This window comes from Nicotiana attenuata, chromosome 10 (genome assembly GCF_001879085.1).
Source record: "Nicotiana attenuata strain UT chromosome 10, NIATTr2, whole genome shotgun sequence".
NCBI lineage: Eukaryota > Viridiplantae > Streptophyta > Magnoliopsida > Solanales > Solanaceae > Nicotiana > Nicotiana attenuata.
Window position 1 is genome coordinate 46,447,893 of NC_031998.1, and position 19,660 is coordinate 46,467,552.

The following is a 19,660-nucleotide window of genomic DNA, read 5'->3' on the forward strand; positions in this document are numbered from 1 at the left end:
TAAAGTAGTACACTGTATAGACTAGCACTACAAATAATAAGACTAAAATAGTAGTTTTTGTTATATATATATATATATATATATATATATATATATATATATATTCTGTATGTTATATACAAAAATTATACACTTTTTCGGCTACATAATGTAAATAGTTTTTAGCGCAGGCTAAAAGTGATAATAGCCTTAATATTTAGAGTATTTATCATATTAGAGCCCGTGGTTAGCTAACTGAAAGTAGCTGATAAGTATTAAGTACTGAAAAGCAGGGGCAAAGCTAGAAGCCCGGCCACGGGTTTCGGCCGAACCCAGTAGTTTTTGCTCAAACAGTATATTTATGTTAAGAAATTAATTAAATATGAACAAATATTAAATTTAGAATCCAATTGTTAGTATTTGACGTTGTCGTTCCAAAATCCAGAACCAATAAAGCTGAAATCCTGGCTTCGCCTCTACTTAAAAGTATTTTAAGTTTTGAAGCTGACCTTATGGCTATTTTTATGTGGATCTCAACCTACTGCATAATGCCAGTTTCAAAACATAAAATGCTTTTCGGTACTTAATGCTTATTAGCTACTTTCAAAATTTTTTGTGGATCACGACCTACTGCATTTTTTCTTTAAGCTCATATGAGAAAAATTGTTGCTGTTCATTACTCATTTTTGCATTCTTCTTCTTTCAGCTCATAAAGGAAAAATTGTTGCTGTTTTTATTTGGCAGGTCCCGGAACTGTTTTCTGTGATAACATAAGTTACATCTTTATGTTCCTTACAATTGCCACTTCAAATTTAGTTGCTACTTCACTTGCACAGCAGGTAAGTTTTTGGTAATTGCTGTTTTACTGCCATGACTTTGATCTTTTCAATTTTGAGGTGTTTGGGCATTCTTGTAGCTAGTGGCAGATTCAAGATTTAGAGTAGTAGGTCTAGGTGATATATATGTATATATTTAACAAGTACATGATGGTTTTGAAAAAAAAATCATTTGTATGTGGCTCGAGGTGGAGGCAACAGGGTAGGGTCAGAGCTAGAAGCCCTGCTACAGTTCGATCGAACCCAGTAGCTTTGCTTAAAGTGTGTATTTGTGTTAAGAACTTCATTAAAATATAAATATTAAATTTAGAACCCAATTATTAGCACTTGAAGTCGGCGTTCTAAAATCCAAAACCCATAAAGTTGAATCCTAGCTCCTCTGCAGCAGGGGCGTTCGAACCCGTTATATGTTTTTATGTGAAATACGTTAAGATTAGTAGTATGTATTAAGAGAGCTGAACCTACTACTTCAAGAGAGCAGTGGGTGCATTGCATTTGCTCCTAAAGCCAGTTAAAACTCCTAACCAACTTAGTCTACAACCTGGATATGCCCCTAGAAGATATCCTAGATCTGCCATTTGTTGTAATCATATAAACCTCTAAATCAAGAAATCATCAACTTATAGTTATTCTACTGATTTCTTTCTCATATTCTAATTCTCATCTTGGGTTCTGGTGCAGGACAGAGATAAAGTGCAGCATCAGATATCTATCTTGCTTTTTATTGGGCTTGTCTGTGGTGTTGTGATGTTTATTTTTACGAGATTGTTTGGTATTCAGGCAATCACTTGTAAGCAATTCTTATTCTTATTTTACTGGTGGATGTATCAAGTGTGCTATTGATATTCCCCAAATAACAACTAATGTTTTATTTTTCTGACTCGTAGCTTTCACGGGGGCCAATAATGTCGATATCATAAACTCAGCCAACACTTATGTCCAGGTTATTCTCCTATTAATAATTTGCTTGTTCTTAATATCTTTTTAGCTTTAATTTTTCCCTTTTTAGCATCATTTTGTTAATCGATGAATGCCAATGCTTTTTCCACTTTCTGGTTGGTGAAGACATTAGACCGATTGTTAAGAGAGGATGAATTTATTTTTGTCGGTCAATTAGACATCTATCCAGAGTCCAGAAGTTTCTAAATAGAGACAGTTATTTGCTAAACATTGGCAATTTATCTGCTAAAGCAGGCAGGTAAGCTTTAACGCTGAAAATGTAGTATCATTTTCTATTATGATCAAGTTATATTGTTGATATGCATGGTGTATTTAAGCTTCACTTCAACTGAAAGTAGATATTATGGTGATAGATTCGAGGCTTGGCATGGCCAGCACTGCTGGTTGGTTGGGTTGCCCAAAGTGCAAGGTACCATTTACCAATTCTCAAGTATTTTGTATGTGTGGCTTTCTATTACATTTTGTTCTTTTGTATTTGAAGCTTTATTTTGATAAAAGTACTAACATATGTCCCAGGTTTGATTCTCTATTTATCTGATTCAACATAAGCTTAGTCCTGTGATATATATCAAGTTTCTCTGTTTTGTACTCTACGTTGTGTTGCATATGTCAAGTACTCTTCTCTTTCTTCTTCTTTTTTTTTTCCTTTTTCTTTTGTGATAAGCGCACTTCTCTCTCTTTCTTCTAGCCATATTTCATATTTCTATTGAGTTGTATATACTGGGGAATGATCTGGGCTTGAAGACAGCGACCATGAATTCTCGCTTAAAAACGAGATCTTTAACGGACGTGAATAGCCACCAGCTCCACTTAGTTGCAGCCTTATAATTTTCACATAAATCAAACTAGCAAGGATGAGTATGATAGAGGTGGAATTTTGATATTTGTCCTTTCAAAGCCAATCAAGACTCTTGCTTTCACTTACATGTGAACAATGAAAGGTCGTTGACAGACCTGAGAGACATCAGTCTATATTCTGTCTGCAGTTAGAAAGAAGAGTGACCCTTCTTTTCCCAGTAATATGATATATACATTGTTCATCTCGAATGAGTGACGGTAAGCTTTTCTTTAGGTCACTTTTAGGTGAAGATAGTTTATGCTTTTCTGACAGTATACTGTGTTCAGATACGTGCGTCACCTGGTCATGCTATTCATCTTGTGATATATGTTTCTTGCTCTTAAATGCGCAGCTTAGGCATGAAAGATTCATGGGGACCTTTAAAGGCTTTGGCCGTTGCTACTGTTATTAATGGCATTGGCGACATAGTCTTGTGCAGATTCTTCAGTTATGGTATTGCTGGAGCAGCATGGGCAACAATGGTGTCCCAAGTACGATTACTCATCCCTACCAATTCGTGTATTTAATCGCTAAACATATTTGATGTGTTCTTCATCGCTCTGTCTCTTCTATCTCCATTTTCATACATCTCAAAACCTTCCTAGCTTGGTAATCTGTTTCTAGGTCGTTGCAGCTTATATGATGATCAAAGCACTGAACGATAAAGGCTATAAGGGCTTTGCTATCTCTATTCCATCATCAGATGAACTCCTGCAGATATTCATGATTGCCGGCCCTGTGTTTCTAACAATGATGTCAAAGGTTTGTCTGAATTGCCTCATTCTCACCCAGTGCCAAAATCTTGTATTCTGTGGACATCTGACATTATGCTGAACCACAGGTTGTATTCTACTCTCTACTGGTCTATTTTGCTACCTCAATGGGCACACAGACAGTTGCTGCTCATCAGGTATGTTTTACTTTCAGTATTCTACTTATATGTACTTTATTTCTTCATCTTCGTAAAATAGCAACATAGATATGACCATTAACATATTGCCTTTTTATTTAGGTCATGGTACAATTGTTCATGATATGTGCAGTATGGGGTGAGCCTCTCTCTCAAACAGCACAGTCGTTTATGCCCGAATTGTTATATGGAGTCAACCGAAATTTGTCAAAGGTTGTAATCTTATTCATGTAAAAATCACAACATCCTGTGCCAAAGTAGTTTTTGGTATCCATCTCTGTAAATTTTGACTATGGTACCACGTGCTAGTCTATCATGAATAATTGCAGAATCAAACTCTTTGAGCAGAGAGTTCTCTCATCATTCCTTATTACAATCCTCTAAAAGATGAATATTTTGAACCAGGCTCGGATGCTGTTGAAGTCCCTAGTGGTCGTTGGAGCATCATTCGGACTGGTACTGGCATCTGTTGCAGCATCAGTTCCATGGTTATTCCCCAAAATTTTTTCACCTGATCCCGAGGTCATACGTGAGGTTAGTTCTGTAATGTACTTACATATCCTTTCGGTTAAAGACATTGCATTCTAGACATGACGCAGATGGTATTTGACACGTTTTGCTTTTGTGAGGATGTTCATCCTCTTCCACATACTTATCAGAAAAATATTGACTAATACAGAAGCATATAGAGAAATGATTAACAAACAATCATTGAACAAAAGAAAAAAGGACAGAAGGAAGAGTAGTTATTTGCTTTGTTATACTGGACAGTCATTGTGTAGGCCTGATGATGACTCGATAAGTTATTTCTACTGTGTAATGCAGCAGTGTTTTTCGCCCTTTACCTTTCGTTCTTTTATGTTTAATAATGAATGGGATAAGCTCAAAATTAGGTAACATGAAACTTTATTGTACAAAGTCCAATAGACGCAACCAGAAGGAGGTGGAAGGGTATTGTGCTCTTGTTTTCTTCACACAATTCAACAATATTATTGTCTGGTTCTCCTGATTATTTTTCTCTTTTCTATGGATGCAGATGCATAAAATATTACTGCCATACTTTCTATCCCTATGTGTGACACCCAGCATTCTTAGCCTTGAGGGAACTCTGTTGGTATGTTTTCATACTTTCTGTCAAAACTTTTGTTACTCTTTATTTCCTTGTCTTAGGCATGTTGATTTATCAACAGACAGTTTTTTCTGTTCAATTTGTCACATCTCAATTCTGCTTGTAATTGTTCACATGCATCATTTCTCTTTTTGTTTTTATTTTGTCGGTAGTATTATGTTTTAAGAAGCCTTTATCTCAACATCATGATGTTTTATTGTCTATTCAGGCTGGACGAGACTTGAAATACATAAGCTTATCAATGAGCTCGATATTTGTTTTGGCTTCTCTTCTCCTCATGGTATGCCATTCAATTTGCTTCAAAGTATCACTACCTCATGGAGTTTTGGCAAATCAAGTTCTTTATACCTTATACTTGCATTATTCCTGCATTAGATCTTGATAACTCGAATCTAATCTCTTTCCTTTTACCCTTCCCGTTCATACAATCAAATGTAAAGTGAAACTATATTTAAGCAAAGATATGCACTAACAATGAAAAAAACTATATTTACACAATCAGGTCACTTATTAGGTAATTACAGGTAAATCCTTATGATAAGCTACAGACCTGCTATAATAGGTTAAACTACACTGATCATGTAGAAAATCTTTACATTGCTAAGTGCACATAACTTAAATTCTTCACGATATTATTGTTAGAATAGTCATGTAAATAGGAGTAAATAAATAACCCTAATCCAATATATATTAGGAGTAGGACATGTTATGTGTGTGTATATATATAGGGCTCATTGTAACATATGAATACATCAATAATATATTTTCTCCCGTGCATTCTCACATGGTATCAGAGCAATTGTGAGAGGTTTATCGCTGTGCATAAATTCCAGCAATTCCGGGAAGAGAAATCAGTCACCGGAACCCTTTTTTCCGGCGACTTTTTCAAGCCTGTTTGCATCTGCTTTGTCTCTGTCAGTGTTGTGCAAAATCCAACACTACCACAAGAGTCGCCACTGTCCGGCGACCAAACCCCACAAAAAATCTCCGGCAAACAGTACCCCACGCGCCTCCACGCGCCACCAGAAGCTCACGCGCGTGAGCCCACGCGCCGGCGCGTGCACCACTTTCCGGCCATTTTTTGACGAAGTTCCTTCAGGGCAGTTGGATCGCCCTCAAATTCCGAGCCTACCCATAATTTTATTTTTCAATTCCGACCACTTTGAGTTTTTCCGGCGACTACACTGATTTTTCCGGCAGCTACAGTACTTTTCCGGCAAACACAGTGTTTTCTTCATCTGTTTCAGAGAATTTTCAGTTGATTCTTTTTGTTATTTGGTGATAATCCAACCATGTCTTTGGGAGTCGATGCTTTCGGGTCTAGAAACCCGGGTTCTGGCAGTTCCAGTGTTATGATTACCTCAGAACCTTTAATGGGAGGTTCAAACTACTTAGATTGGGCTTCATCTGTCGAGTTGTGGTGTAAAGGTCAAGGAGTTCAAGATCATTTAACAAAAAAGGCTAGCGAAGGTGATGAAAAGGCCAAAACACAGTGGGAGAAGGTCGATGCTCAGTTATGTAGTATCCTGTGGCGATCTATTGATTCCAAGTTGATGCCCTTGTTCCGTCCATTCCAGACATGTTATTTAGTTTGGGAAAAGGCTCGTAATCTATACACTAATGACATATCTCGTTTCTATGATGTAATATCGCGAATGACAAGCTTGAAGAAACAGGAATTAGATATGTCTACTTACTTGGGACAAGTTCAGGCAGTCATGGAAGAATTTGNTTGATGAATTTCGGTTCCACGCCTTCTCGAGTTCGTCCTTGTATAAGGACAAGATGAAGTACCTTCATGATAAATATGCTCGTGGAAAGGAGTTCAAAGTTGGTGATTCGGTTCTCTTGTTCAATTCCCGGTTACGTCTGTTTCCTGGAAAGCTTAAATCAAAATGGAGTGGACCATTTGAAGTTGTGTTGCTGACCCCTTTTGGTGCTCTTGATTTGAAAAACAAAAATGGTGAAGTCTTTAGAGTGAATGGGCACCGTGTCAAGCATTATCTTGGAAAAATTGATGACAGCCACGTAGTGGCACTTATCCATTTCAAATGATGTGATGGTAACCCGCGTCGTGCCGCGACGTTAAATCAGGCACTTCTTGGGAGGCAACCCATGTGTTTTTCTTCTTGTTTTCTTTGATTTCTTTGTAGTCTAGGATTGATTTTTGGGCTGACTGGTTGTGAGATGTTGCAGGGATGGTGTTGATGTAGTGCAAGACATAATGAAGAAAATGTTCAGTCTCTGAAGTTACCAGCGCGGCCGCACTACACTTTGTACGATCCGCACTGGTGAAGGCCAAAATGGTACCTCTCTGAAGTTGGCCACTGCGGCCGCGGTCTGTTCTATGCGGACCGCAGTGAGATAACTGGCCAAGCTTGATCATAGCAGCCCAGTGCGGACCGCGGTGCATTTTGTGCGGTCCGCACTGGTAGGTGAGCATGGGCCCCAGGGGTTTGTCTATAAATAGACCCTGAGGGCCTCCTTTTACCCTTTTCGCAAAATCGAACCTCAGAGCTATTATTTACTGTTCATTCCTTCCTTCTTGATCGTAATTCTTTCTTGACATTGATTAGTTGCACTTCATCCCTCTATCTAGTAACATTTCACTCAATTCTTCTTTGTTTAATTGTATAATTTCATTTTATTTTCACTTTTCTTAGATTATAGTTCTTCTTCTTCCCGTAATTAGTTCGATTTTTAGGTTAAGTTAGTTTAAATGATGATTCATGTGGACTTAGTGAGTATAATGGACTGGGTAACCATTTAGGGACATAAATTAGGGACCAAATTGACCTTAATTGCAAAATCTGATGAACCCTAGTTTAGTGCCAAAAATGGGCACCCTGTGCGAACCGCGGTCAATTTTGTGCGGTCCGCGGTGCCCCAGTGCGGCCGCAGTTGCTTTTGTGCGGTCCGCACTGCTGAGATTCAGAGAGATTGTTTTTGGAACCCCCCACCTGTGCGGACCGCGGTCATTTCTGTGCGGTCCGCGGTGGCCCCTGTGCGGCTGCAGTTGATTTTGTGCGGTCCGCACTGGGTACTTCTGCAATATGTCTGCTACACTTCTTGTTCTGCTTCTGCTAATTTACTCTTAAATGATTACACTGATACTAACAAGCTGTTTTAACCATGATTGCAGACAATGGTGAGAAAAAGGGGTAAACAACCGGGCAGAGGAGAATCCTCTCGGGGAGGGAAAAACAAGATGATAAAACTCACTCCCCAAGCTCGAGAAAACATAAAAAGGACCAGAAAACTAATAAAAGCTGCTGATAGAGCTGCCTCCCATTCATCGGGGAGTGAGTACCAACCGTCAAGGGACATTTCTTCAGACTCCAAGCCAGAATATGTTGAAGACTACCCGGAGAGATTCAGGCTAAGAGATACCCCTCTACCATCACCCACTGCCCAAGCACTAGAGCATGTTCCCACTGAGTCGTCTGAGGGCTCAGTAGCCGGTAGTGGTGATTACTCCACCTCCCCTACAACTTCATTATCTGGGGAGAGTGCAGAAGGAGGTGAGGAGGAGGTACAAGGGGATGAGGAGATAGCTGAAGGTGGTGAGCCTCAGGTGGGAGGCATTGCCCGAACTAGAAAGCCGGAGGTTTGGCGAGATAGGTTCGTGAGTGAGGTAGCGTACCACAAATTTAGGGAGTGGTGGCCAGATAGAAAATTGATACCGGAAAGGAGATTCATTGATAGAGATCTTTTACCCCACAACCCCAATGTGCAAAGACAGTTTAGGACCACAGTGGGTTGGGAACATTTTATGGAGGAGTGTGTAAATGCCAATGAACACATGGTCAAGGAGTTTTATTGCAATGTAGCCCACATCAAAAAGGGCTCCAAAGTGACCAAGGTTCACAATAAGACAGTGTTGTTTGATGGGAAATACCTCAACGAATACTTGGGCTTCAACGAGGAGGATGAAACTTTGTACATGGCGAAGTTGGAGATGGGCGAGGAGGTCCGTCCATGGTTAGCTCAGTACCTGGGAATCCCAAGTACCGTTCTTGAGTGTTTGACTGCTAGGGTAAAAATATTGTGGAGGACCTTGAACTTTGAGGTGAGGGGTTGGGAGACATTTGTTTGCAGCCGATTGGATCCTACTACAGATGACCAGACCCTTCCTCTCCACCGGGCTGTATTGGTTGCTTCGATTATGGCAGGATACCCCATAAATGTGGGGAATGTGATGTCCCGTATTATCTCGTTAGTGGTAGCAGAGCATGATCGGAACTACCCTTTCCCTAGCACCCTCACTGTGTACTTTCGGGATTTGGAGGTGGACAAGAAGCCCTACGATGTCAAGGTCAAGGCGACAGCCCCGTTCTCCTGGTATAGCTTGAAGGGGAATGACAACCCCAAGGACAAGAACTACAAAGCCCCTGCTTCTGCCCCAACTGGCCAGTCTGAAGAGCCAGTTGTGGTAGAGGTCCCTGCTGAGCCTACCCCCACTACTGCTGACATGCCTCCCGGACCTTCCACATCTGCAGGCTCGGAGATCCCATCTACCCGGGCCCATCCCAACACTGCCCACCGACTGAGCCAGGCTCTTGCCAGTTCAACAACTGGATGTCCACAGCGTCATCAAAGTTGTCTATCTTGACTACCACTATAGAGGCTCAGTCAGCTCCCCCAGCCCCACAAGTACCCCAGTCGATCGAGGATGCGCTCAAAGAGATACTTGAGAACCAGAAGAAGATCCTCGCCACTCAAGCTGCGCTCTCAAAGGCAGTGGATTCACATAGCAAGGCTCTCAAGGAGCTTGCTAAGGAGGATAGGAAGTTGCGGAAGACACGGGCCTCCAAGGAGTCCGTGAAGAAGCTGCGGCAAGATGTTGATAGATTGAAGGCAGACCAGCTACCTTTGGACCTGTTGCTTGATGATCCAGTCCCAGCAGCTCATCCACAGCCAGAGCAGACCAGAGGCCTCCGAAGAGGAGGAGGATGATCCTTAGAGCAGATGATGCTATCATCCAGTTGGCGGACCCACAACAGGCTTCCTCCAGTCAGCCGCAGGATGTACCAGTTCTACAGCCTGTTGAGGTCCAGGCCCAGGTCCCAGTAGCAGCAGAGCAGACCACCGGGAACCAGTCTGAGGTTTCCGAGCACACAGAGGACCCAGGGACCACCCATGATCCTATGCAGACAGATACGACTTAGGGAGTCTTCTATATCCTTTTTCTGTATTTTTGGTGCTTATTTAGACTAGTTGGCATTGGGGACAATGCCAGCTTTCATTTGAGGGGGTGAGCCCTACATTTTTGTAGATGACTGTATATATTGATATTTTTATGCTTTCTTGACTTTTCACATTTGGTCTGTATATATTTGATATTATCGCTCTTTTATTTCACATTTGGTCTGCATATAAAGTTACATCATATTGTATATATTCATCCCCCGTTGTATATTCAAATCCCCTCTTGTATATATTTATTCTATTGTTCGATTTTTTTTCGTTTTTAGCTTCTTAGCTTCTTATTTGTGATTCATAGCTTTTTGTTTTCGGAGTTTTCAATAAACCTTTCGTTTTCTTAATGCCACGGTTCTTTCCAAAGGTGGAATGTTGTGTGAATCGGGTGGCTCTTCCCAATGATAGATGGCGTGAAAACCTTCTTAAGGGTTTGAGTCCGTTTTTCTTTTTGTTTTTAGTAGTTTGTAGTTAAGGGTACCTCAAGCAAAGCTTCACTTGGGCCTAGCACATTTGCCTTTGATCTTATGGTCAAAACAAATTGTTGTGTTTAGAATGGTGAAAGTCGTGACCTTGAGACTCTTGTGTTGACCGATGTTCATCAAGTGGTTTTTCGGGACTATTGTGTGCTCAAATCGTATCTAAGGTCGTTGTGGGCCCCCGACTCTATATCTTTAGCAATCCCCTAGGTTGTGTGGTGAGTAATTGAATTGCGAGTCCAACTCCCGAGCCATCGGTCTAGAACTTTCCCTGAATGTTTGTTGAGGCGAAATCCTGAGTGACTTTTGACTTGAGGCGTGATTATAGGCTCTCCTTGATCCAAATGATAGATTGAACAATTCCATATCCTACCAATGAATAGATCCCTAGTCAACCCTTTTGATCCTTAGACCTTTTTCTTTCAAGAACCATGATACAAGCCTATACTCGTTCTAAAAGATACCCTCTCTTGGCACCCAAATCTTTCCTTTAGCACATGGCAAAAGTATAAGTTTTGGGGGAGAGACGAGGATTGCAACAAAGTGGTAAAAAGGCACACAAGTGAAGAAAAGGAAAGGCAATGAAAAAGAAAGAAAAGAAAAAAGCCAAAGAGAAAGTTCAATGTGAAAAAGAATGAAAAAGGATCCAAAGAAAAGCAAAGTATGAAAGGTGTGAAAAGTTGAAAAAAGAGAAAAAGTTTGAAATGCACAAGAAAGAGTGACAGTGTGTCTCTCTAACCCCTTAGAAAGAAGTGAAATGACTCAAAGAGTTAAGTGAATTGTGCCAAATAAATCAAAAGAAGTGCTTAAGGGAAGATGGAACCCACTTAAACAAAAGCTTGTCCTACCCTAAACCAAAAGCCTTCACCATGACTCCACAAAAGCCCTATATGATCTCGAGTTGAATGAAGCTTACATTAGTGGATACTTACATAAGAGGCAAGCATATGGTACTTAGAGCCGGACTTTTGACCTTTCCTTGAGAGAGATGAGTGAATTTCCAATAACCTCGTTTTGTGTGACAATATTCTAAAGGTGAGGTTTGCTTAGGGAGAGTTGAGGATGTGTGAGTTTGGGTTCCACAATGACCAAAGTAATTGAAAGAGTTCTTTGATGTGTTGAGTCAACTCTTGATGCTCTTGTGTCGCACTTGATCCATGGTTTTTCAAAGGTTAAATATTGTTAATGACTCATGTGTGTCGAGGGCAATTGTTAGTCCCAATTGATGCTAGTTGAGGTTACTTTAGGATAGCTGAAAATTTCTTGGATTTTCCCTCAAGGGGTGGGTCTAATTTTGTTTGCTTGAGGACAAGCAAAAGCTTAAGTTTGAAGGAGTTGATAACTAGGGATTTTGACGTGTTTCATGCACCTTCTTGCCTACGCTTTGATTATAAATTCTTACAATATAGTCCCAAAAGGCTCATAAGTTGTGCTTGATTGCAGGTTTGATCAACAAAGTGACGAGATGTCAAAAATTAGCTCAAAAGGAGTGAAACCTGCACAAGTACCAAATACAAGACAACTCAGGACAAACAAGCCTAGTGCGGCCGCACTACACTTTGTGCGGTCCGCACTAGGAAGATTCAGAGATCTGGATTTTAAGGCATCAAAGCAGTGCGGCCGCAGTAGATATTGTGCGGCCCGCACTGAAGACACCGCGGCCGCACTACCATTTTATGCAGTCCGCGGAAGCAAACTTCAGAGAGATGTCAAGTGCCAAGGTTCAAGCCTGTGCGGTCCGCGGTCGTGTTTGTGCGGACCGCGCTAGATGCCTCCGCGGCCGCAGTCCATTCTGTGAGGTCCGCGGAGCCTGGGTTCAGAGATTTGATTTTTCAGAGTCAAGAGCCTAGTGCGGCCGCACACCATTTTGTGCGGTCCGTACTGACCCCGCAAGGGCAATTTTGTCTAGTTTTTCCAGCTTAGTATAAATAGAACATTTTTCCATTTTTGGGGTATCAGATATTACAATACTGTAGCTGCACTCGTGAGACGATATTTCTTAGCCATTTTTGGCATCTTTACGTAGTTTTAGTCATTGAAACTTTGTATTTACTTTAGTAATTAATTAATATGTCTTTCTCTTCATCCATTTCTCTGATTTTATCTTCAAGCACGAGTAGCTAGACCCATTAGCTAGGGTGGTGGCTCAACCCTAGTGTGGGTAATTGATGGGTGTTGTGATTTAAGGTTAGATTGATTAGGGAGTTTGTTATTTGGGTCAATTTTATGGTTTAATTTATGAATTAGTGGTTACAAACACTAGTTTGTGCTAAGTTGACTTGGGCTCTTCTTGAGAAAGAGAGCCTAAGTCTCCAAAATTGACTCAACAAGGAATTGAGATGGACTCAAGTGATTTGATAGTCCCAATTAAAGGGTTAAACCTTGAGAGAGTAATTACCCGACTTGAACCCTAGTTGCTTGGGCAAACATGCATACCCAATTGGTCTCGAGAGAGTCAATTAGGCAAAAACCACTCTTTCTACCGAGAGGTGTAGAGTGGGTAGTATTGAGCAACGGTTATAACATATATCCCCAATCATGTCAATCGTGCCTTAGATGCAATTACCCGTCAATTAGCCACCTAGGTGAAGGTCACTACCCTAGTGCCCTTTTTAACCATTAGATACAACTTGTAGCAATTTACTCTTAGTCTAATTTAGTTGCAATTATAATTTGTAGTTGGTTAAAAGTAGAATTATAAAGAAAACCCCCAAAATTATGAGAAGTGTATTTAAGAACACATACGCGATCCTAAGCTAAATAGATACTCGACTCCAATCCTAGCTCTCTGTGGATTCGATCCCGACCCACAAATCGGGTAAAAGCTATTACGACCCTCTCTCGCTACTTTTTAGTGGTGCGGAGTTGGCTGCGATCAAGCACATACCTTGCAAGTTAAGAAGAATGTATGGGTGGTAGCTTATAAGTTACATCTATGACTGCCTTTTTGTGTTCCCTCAAGTGAGAAAGAGAATTTTATCTATGTGCCCAACATATATTGAATGCAGGGGTTGTGATAGAGTTCAATTAGGTCCCTTTCACTGAAAATTAAGCTGTGAAAAAAGGGCAAAAGTATAAGAATTTGAATATACACAAGCTATTGTCCTTACTTTAATATGATGGTTTCGAGTATGTTAGGATTAGCAAGTATGGGCAATCATATGCAACCATGCAATTGGTGTAACTTTCTTATGGAAGTAGAGCTTAAGTATTGATTTCACCTTGGATGATGCCTTATTTTGTTGACGAGACCAACATGATGAAGAGGCGATGATTGAGAGATTTCATTGTGGAATCAGTACAAAAACTTCTCAATGTGGAACCTAATTATGGTATTTTAATTTGTGCTCGCACCATTTAGGAGAAGGCTATTGTAGGGAATGCTTGTCCTCGTTCATGTGGCTCTAATCTTGCATTTGATTTCTTGGCTTGTTGCTCGATATCGTATAATTGTCCTGCTTATTCAATCCTTTACACTTTTTCCCTAGTGCATGGAGAAAAAACTATTTTCAGTCCCTCAATCGTACTACTTGGGATATTTTTTAGCCGTCCAATTACCTATAACACGAGTTAGTAACCCACAAGATCTATGTATGATTTTATGCAAGTCGTGTCAACGCATACATTAAAGGCGACAACATTTTTAAAATGGAGTTAAACCGACTCCTCAACTTAGCTAACTAATTAGGCCATTCTCTCATATACACAAGGCCAAATACATAAGCAAATCCTTAAACTTGTTTTATTTTTTATTTTTTTATCTAAACACTTGAACTAAGCTTTGTTCCTATTGAACCCCTAAACTCAAGTCTAAATGTTCCTATCAGACACGTTTGACACAAATCTCCGAAACAACTTAGGAGCGTGCTGTCAAACTCCTCCCCCTCCCCATTTTCTCTCCTTCTTACCCCCCCTCCCCTATTCTTCTTGTATATAGGCCCCCAAATACTAATATGGAATAGAAAACATGGCCAAGCTTCTATAAGCCCAAAACCCCGTTTTGTTTTCAGAGAAGTAGAAAAAAAGTAGATTTTCTTCAAAAGTACTTTTTGAGGAAAAACACACTTAGAAGCTCTTTTTAAACGCTTAATCAAACACTAATTGTTACTCAGAAGTATTTTCCAAATTAATTAGCCAAATACAAACTACTTCTCACTAAAGCCATTTTTGAGAAAAAGTGCTTATCAAAATAACCTATTTTAGAAACTTCGCCAAACAGTTTAGAAGTGCTAGAGAAGACTCAATGCTTAACATTGAACAAATGTGATTCCATAACTTTTTAAAAAGGAAAGAAAATGATACGAAAGAGAAGAATTTTTGGACCCACTTCGACTATGATAGAATTCATTGGGCTTAGAGCGGACTTGGATTTCAAGTGCCCCAATGAAGATGTGCTTAAATGTGACTAGAATGCATTTTGGAAAGAAAAGGAAGTACACATGAGTAGTGTTTGCATTAAGCAAAAGTTTGCAAGATATTTTTCTTGCATATAGTAATTTTGTCACCAACCATTGAACACATCACACAAATATAAGTATAGAGTATTTTACCTTTTAACACAAAGAAGAAGAAGCGACAGCAGCAAGCCAGCAACATAGGTCTAAAATATGCCAACACTAGCTAAACTTTAAATAGTTAATAAAAATGGATATATTTTAAATAGTGCTACCATTAGCGGCTACCTGGCGCCTTTCCAACTGATTTCACTAGTAAGGGAGATTTTTAAAAATAGCCAGATTTACAACTGGTCGTTGAAAAATAGCCCAATTTCAAAAGTAATCGAAATTTAGCCACTTTTTATGTAAAGATAAATTTGAGTGAAAACACTGTTCAAAACCCGGAAAATACTCCAGTATATTATGCTGGAGTTCCAGCATAAGTATGCTTAAACTCCAGCATATTATACTGGAGTTCCAGGATAAGTATGCTGGAACTCCAGCATAATATGATGGAGTTCCAGCATAAGTACACTAGAACTCCAGCATAATATACTGGAGTTCCAGCAAGTATAATTATCCAGTATAATTACTGGAGTTTGGAGCACCGGTGCTCCAGTCTCCAGTATATTATACTGGAGCCAGCAAAGTATACCGGTCCAGCATAATATGCTGGAGTTCATACACAGGTGCACCGAACTCCAGTATATTATGCTGGACCAGTCTCTGTTGCAGCAAAACGGTGGCTATTTTTCATTGACTTCGTAAACGCTGGCTATTTTTGATTGACCAGTCCGAAAACTGACTATACCGTGAAATTTTGCCCACTAGTAATGGGCCTAACGTTCACACAAATAGACTGAAGAGCAATGGTACTTTTGCTCTTATGCTCAGGATGTAGGCTTCCGAAGTGACCGAATAAGNTACCGATGCAGTATGTTTCCCCAATCACCCGTATACTCTGTTCCCCCTCGTGTTTTTGGGAGCACTTGTTTCGTTCATAACCTAGCCCCTGGGAAAGATAAGTTAGCTCCTCGTGCTCTCAAGTGTGTCTTCCTTGGTTATTCTCGTGTTTAGAAGGGATATCGTTGTTACTCACTTGATCTTCGTCGGTACTTTATGTCCTCTGACGTCACATTTTGTGAGTCTAAACCTTTCTTTACCTCTTCTGACCTTTCTGACCCCCTTGATATATCTGAGGTCTTACCTATACCGACCTTTAAGGAGTCTACTATAGCTCCTCCTTCACCTACCGCCACAGAAGTCTTACCCGAGTCTCCTATAGCTCCTCCTTCACCTTCCGCTATAGAAGTCTTATCCATTCCAACCGTTGAGGAGTCTAGTGTGGCTCCTCCTAGACTCCCTGCCACAGGAACACCACTTTTGACATATCATCGTCGTCCGCGCCCAGCATCAGGTCCAGCTGATTCATGTCCTGCACCCGACCCTGCTAATACTGCGGACTTGTCTCCTCTTAATCAACCGATTGCACTTCGGAAAGGTATACGGCCACCCTTAATCCTAATCCCCATTATGTCGGTTTGAGTTATCATCGTTTGTCATCACCCTATTATGCTTTTCTATCTTCTTTGTCCTCTGTTTCCATCCCTAAGTCTACAGGTGAAGCATTGTCTCATCCAGGATGGCGACAGGCTATGATTGACGAGATGTCTGCTTTACATACGAGTGGTACTTGGGAGCTCGTCCCTCTTCCTTCAGGTCAATCTACTGTTGGTTGTCGTTGGGTGTATGCAGTCAAGGTTGGTCCGGATGGTAAGGTTGATCGTCTTAAGGCTCGTCTTGTTGCCAAAGGATATACTCAGATATTTTGGCTCGATTACAGTGATACCTTCTCTCCTGTGGCTAAGATAGCATCAGTCCGCCTTTTTCTATCCATGGCTGCTGTTCGCCATTGGCCCCTCTATCAGCTGGACATTAAGAATGCTTTTTTACACGGTGACCTTGAGGATGAAGTTTATATGGAGCAACCACCTGGGTTTGTTGCTCAGGGGGAGTCTCGTGGCCTTGTATGTCGCTTGCGTCGGTCACTTTATGGTCTAAAGCAGTCTCCTCGAGCCTGGTTTGGTAAGTTCAGCACAGTTATTCGAGAATTTGGCATGATTCAGAGTGAAGCTGATCACTCTGTATTCTATCGGCATTCTGCCTCGAGTCTCTGTATTTATCTGGTGGTCTATGTTGACGACATTGTTATTACCGGCAATGACCAGGATAGTATTACTAAATTGAAGCAACATTTCTTGCAACACTTTCAGACTAAGGATCTGGGCAAACTAAAGTATTTTCTGGGTATTGAGGTCGCTCAGTCTAGCTCAGGTATTGTGATGTCACAACGAAAGTATGCCTTAGATATTCTTGAAGAGACAGGAATGATAGGTTGTAGACCGGTTGACACTCCGATGGATCCGAATTCTAAACTTATGCCAGGACAGGGGGAGCCTCTTAGCGATCCTGCAAGATATAGACGGTTGGTTGGTAAATTAAATTACCTTACAGTGACAAGACCTGACATTTCCTTTTCTGTGCGTGTTGTGAGTCAGTTTATGGATTCTCCGTGTGATAGTCATTGGGATGCAGTTGTTCGCATTCTTCGGTATATAAAATCAGCTCCAGGCAAAGGTTTATTGTTTGAGGGTCGAGGCCATGAGCAGATCGTTGGATACTCAGATGCTGATTGGGCAGGATCACCTTCTGATAGACGTTCTACGTCTGGATATTGTGTCTTGGTAGGAGGAAATTTGGTGTCCTGGAAGAGCAAGAAACAGAATGTGGTTGCTCGGTCTAGTGCAGAAGCAGAATATCGAGCGATGGCTATGGCGACATGTGAGCTAATTTGGATCAAACAGTTGCTCAAGGAGTTGAAATTTGGTGAGATTAGTCAGATGGAACTTGTGTGTGATAATCAAGCTGCTCTTCATATTGCGTCAAATCCAGTGTTCCATGAGAGAACTAAACACATTGAGATTGACTGTCACTTTGTTAGAGAAAAGATACTCTCGGGAGATATTGCTACAAAGTTTGTGAAGTCGAATGATCAGCTTGCAGATATTTTCACCAAGTCCCTCACTGGTCCTCGTATTAACTACATATGTAACAAGCTCGGTACATATGATTTATATGCACCAGCTTGAGGGGGAGTGTTAGAATAGTCATGTAAATAGGAGTAAATAAATAACCCTAATCCAATATATATTAGGAGTAGGACATGTTATGTGTGTGTATATATATAGGGCTCATTGTAACATATGAATACATCAATAATATATTTTCTCCCGTGCATTCTCACAATTATCATTTGTTTTAACATTTCCACTTATTGGCTCTTTGAACCAGCTGCTGAGCAGTAAAGGACTTGGCTTATCTGGATGCTGGTTTGCGCTTGTTGTATTCCAATGGGTAAAACTCTACCACATCTTACAAGCTTTATACATTCTTTTACTTTGTTATATTGTCTGATGCCATAACGCGCTGTCTTTTTTCCCCCTCCTCAGTCTCGATTTTTTATTGCTCTACGACGCCTTACCTTGTCGGATGGCATACTCTATTCAGAAGAATCAACTCAGTATGAGCTACAGAAGTTGAAAGCTGTATAGGTTTCTGATTTTCTTACAACACAAAATTTGTTACTACAACAGAAAAAGTGGAGATGGGATCCAAGTCTTCCCATAGGTAATGTATCTACCATTTGTTTCAAGCAAACCAGTATTTTGCCATCCATTAAGTGGCAATATCAGCAAAGTTCATTCCCTTTTGTTTTTTGTAACCCGAAAAATGAACTGAATCCAGCAGATATTTGAAAGAAGTCAATAATAAAGCCTAAAGGATAAAGTTTCCATTGTAAAATAAAATTCACAGAGCATAGATCAGCCACTTTATAGCACAATTTTGGAAAGAAATGACAGCATAAAAGATCAATGAATCATCCTATTAATTGACAAGAAAACTACCATACGCATCAGGAGATGCAAAGAGGCTATCTCACCCGGTGTCTGGTACCGCATTGAAGCTCGACTATATCCGGATTCGCGTCGAGTAAGGCCCATTTAAGGGAGAAGCGCTCCCTAACAAGATTCTTTCCATAACCAGGGCTCGAACCTGTTAAAGGCGAAGGGATCCTATTCATCCTGCCACAACCCATGTTGGTCATCTCTCCTTAAACTTCTCACTTAATTAACGCAACATTAACCGGAACAATAAGGGTAGATATGAAAAAAATTACTAAATAACTTCTTGTTTATCTAAAACGTCAAATATTTTCAAACAAATTCAGTTTGTTGAAATAACTATATCCGAAAAGATTATTGAAGTTTACATTTCCCCTACCTCGACTTGCGCATAATATACTTTGCCGCTCAACTACTCAAGAACAATGTATCCATCATTGACCCTGTCACAACCAATAGGAGAAAATAACTGGTTCATATATTTAGCTATTTTGAGGTAGAGCTAAATGCTACTAATAAAATTCCATTTTAACCACTCTAAAGTTGTTCGTGAGCAATGATATCAAACTCCAAATAAAAAAATTCATGCATGTGATGTTAGCAAGCTTTACCAAAATTTACCAAACAGGTAGGGTAACTGAAAGGAAATTAAACATACAAAAACGTTTTTTTTTTCTTTTTTTTTTCTTTTAACATGCCAGAAACTATTTAAGCCGAAAAAGTGTATAAATCTTACTTTACTAATGCACTTTAAAAAGCCTAATATGTGATTTACCACTTACTTATTTTTATAACCGTGGTGTTCGGACCAGCCTGCACTTCCCTCAACGAATTCCTGCTAGTCTGCTATCAATATAAGTACCGAATAACTATGTCCATCAAAATTTAAATATATAAAAAGAAATCACCTAGTATTATTTTTGCTCCACTAA

General features: G+C 40.2%; 1 protein-coding gene and 1 long non-coding RNA gene across 2 annotated transcripts in view; one reads left to right on the plus strand and one right to left on the minus strand.

Moving 5' to 3' along the window:
• LOC109233446 (protein DETOXIFICATION 46, chloroplastic-like) overlaps window positions 1-18,612 on the plus strand; it is a 19,407-nt gene extending 795 nt beyond the window's left edge. The window contains exons 2-14 of the mRNA XM_019399325.1: window positions 724-818; window positions 1,497-1,605; window positions 1,703-1,758; window positions 2,129-2,184; window positions 2,966-3,104; window positions 3,238-3,375; window positions 3,455-3,523; window positions 3,626-3,736; window positions 3,929-4,057; window positions 4,560-4,637; window positions 4,861-4,932; window positions 18,118-18,180; window positions 18,276-18,612. Of these exons, the coding sequence (XP_019254870.1) occupies window positions 724-818; window positions 1,497-1,605; window positions 1,703-1,758; window positions 2,129-2,184; window positions 2,966-3,104; window positions 3,238-3,375; window positions 3,455-3,523; window positions 3,626-3,736; window positions 3,929-4,057; window positions 4,560-4,637; window positions 4,861-4,932; window positions 18,118-18,180; window positions 18,276-18,377 (1,217 nt within the window). The 3' untranslated portion in view covers window positions 18,378-18,612. The remainder of the gene's footprint in view (window positions 1-723; window positions 819-1,496; window positions 1,606-1,702; window positions 1,759-2,128; window positions 2,185-2,965; window positions 3,105-3,237; window positions 3,376-3,454; window positions 3,524-3,625; window positions 3,737-3,928; window positions 4,058-4,559; window positions 4,638-4,860; window positions 4,933-18,117; window positions 18,181-18,275) is intronic.
• LOC109233447 lies at window positions 3,947-19,202 on the minus strand. The gene is made up of 3 exons (XR_002069074.1): window positions 19,108-19,202; window positions 18,767-18,908; window positions 3,947-4,034 (listed from the first exon to the last, which is right to left on the minus strand). It is a non-coding gene; the product is annotated as an uncharacterized LOC109233447 (long non-coding RNA).